The sequence below is a fragment of the Empidonax traillii genome, unplaced genomic scaffold (assembly GCF_003031625.1).
Source record: "Empidonax traillii isolate 1590-97213 ecotype Southwest subspecies unplaced genomic scaffold, ASM303162v1 scaffold937:size346366, whole genome shotgun sequence".
Taxonomy (NCBI): Eukaryota; Metazoa; Chordata; class Aves; order Passeriformes; family Tyrannidae; genus Empidonax; species Empidonax traillii.
Window position 1 is genome coordinate 45750 of NW_020956130.1, and position 1789 is coordinate 47538.

The following is a 1789-nucleotide window of genomic DNA, read 5'->3' on the forward strand; positions in this document are numbered from 1 at the left end:
AGGAGGTACCAAGGCTGACCTCTGAGGTGATGGCTGAGGAGGTGTGTTGGTGCACGTGCTGTGTGAGAGGTGGATGCTAAGGGAGAGTCCTTCCAGTACGGGCCCCGGGCAGGGCTCAGCTGTTTGCCCACTAAAGGGAAACTGGGAGCAGGTGGTGGCAGCAGCTGAGGGAATCCAGGCTAAGGGAGAGGGAGATGGCACAATGTGGGGACACTGTCAGTGTGCTGTAACCGTGCTCTCTGTGACGGTGCAGTGCACTGTAACTTCTGCTTACTTAGGGATGGGTGTTTAGGGTTTGTGAGTGCCAGCATCAGAAACATGGGCAGGGAAAGGAAAAAGGACAGGGATCACCCTCTCTTGCCTCTCCCATGGGAAGGAAGTTGTGCTGAAAGGACAATGGGAGAAGCATTAGGAACATGTGAAGGCAGGAGCAGGACAAGGAGCTGCCGGAGACAAAAGAGAGCGCAGGCTGGATTTTCAGGAGTCTCCACAGGAATGGCAGGTCCTCAGTTCAACATTTGCATCAGGTCCCCTCTCCTAACCAGGAGCAAGTAAGGAATCTTGCTCTGCAATGCAATATCCCAAGAACAATGAGAAAACAAAACCTAGAGAAGGCACTGGTCATGGTTTGTGCAGAGGAATCTACGCTTTATTCACTAAACACTGAGGTGGGGACATTGCAGACAGAAGTGACAGAGGGTTCACATTTTGTGCAGCCCGCAGGTCACTTTGTACCTCATGACAATCTCACTCTTCCTCTTCTATCCTCCTATGAAACTCCCGACTCTTGGCTCGGAGCTTGTTGACCTGGGACTCTGCAATGTCAGCCCGTTCCTCGGCTTCCTCCAGCTCGTGCTGGATCTTGCGGAACTTGGAGAGGTTGACATTGGAGAGCTGCTCCTGGGAGAGAGAAGGAGTTGGTGGTGAGGAGCTCAGGGCAGGGGTGTCGCTGCTGCTGTGCCTTGGCCTAGGGGAGGGCACAAAGCTCCATCCACCACCCACCACAGTTTATAGGTGAGTCTCACAGTGAGGTCCTTGAGAGCTCCTCAGTGCCCCTCTCACAGTCCCTTTCACTGAGTCCAGAAGCCCTTGTCTGGGCTGGACTGTTTGCCACAGTGAAGAAGCCACGCTCAGACAATCGTAAATTCAGGGCCTGCAGGATTCCCTCAGTTCCTCCCTGACTGCTGCACACCCAGAAACAGGCAAAGGGTCCTTGCACAGTTCTAAGAGCTGAACACAAAGTGGCTTGGGAGGACACTTCCAACACCTTCTCTGTCTGCTCTCAAAACTCTGAAACTAGGTTATTTTCAAAGTTTCTTAGTATGCTATACTATCCTTACCATCAATAAGATTCCTTCTTGCAGGCTGCTTTGTTGTCCTAATGCAACAAATGCTGTGTGCATTTGCCCTCTTCTTAGTCTTGTCAGTGACTCACTGATTTTGTTCTCCAAGGCAAGGCTGATTTAGGAGCCTTTCAGAGAACTTGAAGAACTCCATTATTGAGCAGTGGCACCTTCCAACTTTCTTCTATTCATCTCCTCAGTGGCCAAGCTACTGTCTGGGAAAGTAGTTCTTGCCAAGCACTCAGTGATACTTACAGCCTCCTCAGATTGTCTCTTGTAGGATTTCACCTTCATTTGCAGCTTGTCCACCAGATCCTGCAGCCTGAGAATATTCTTCCTGTCTTCCTCAGACTAAAGCAGTTGGCAAACAGGAAAGAGAGTGAGTTGGTTCCCCCACTATGGCAGGTAGCAATGCCCCTTGGCAGTCAGGTGCAAACACTTTTTGC

General features: G+C 51.0%; 1 protein-coding gene across 1 annotated transcript in view; it reads right to left on the minus strand.

Moving 5' to 3' along the window:
- Positions 1-1789, minus strand: part of LOC114067591 (myosin-1B-like) — a 32320-nt gene that overhangs the window by 11936 nt on the left and 18595 nt on the right. The window contains exons 17-18 of the mRNA XM_027903147.1: positions 1599-1694; positions 752-900 (exon numbers count right to left, since the gene is read on the minus strand). Of these exons, the coding sequence (XP_027758948.1) occupies positions 752-900; positions 1599-1694 (245 nt within the window). The remainder of the gene's footprint in view (positions 1-751; positions 901-1598; positions 1695-1789) is intronic.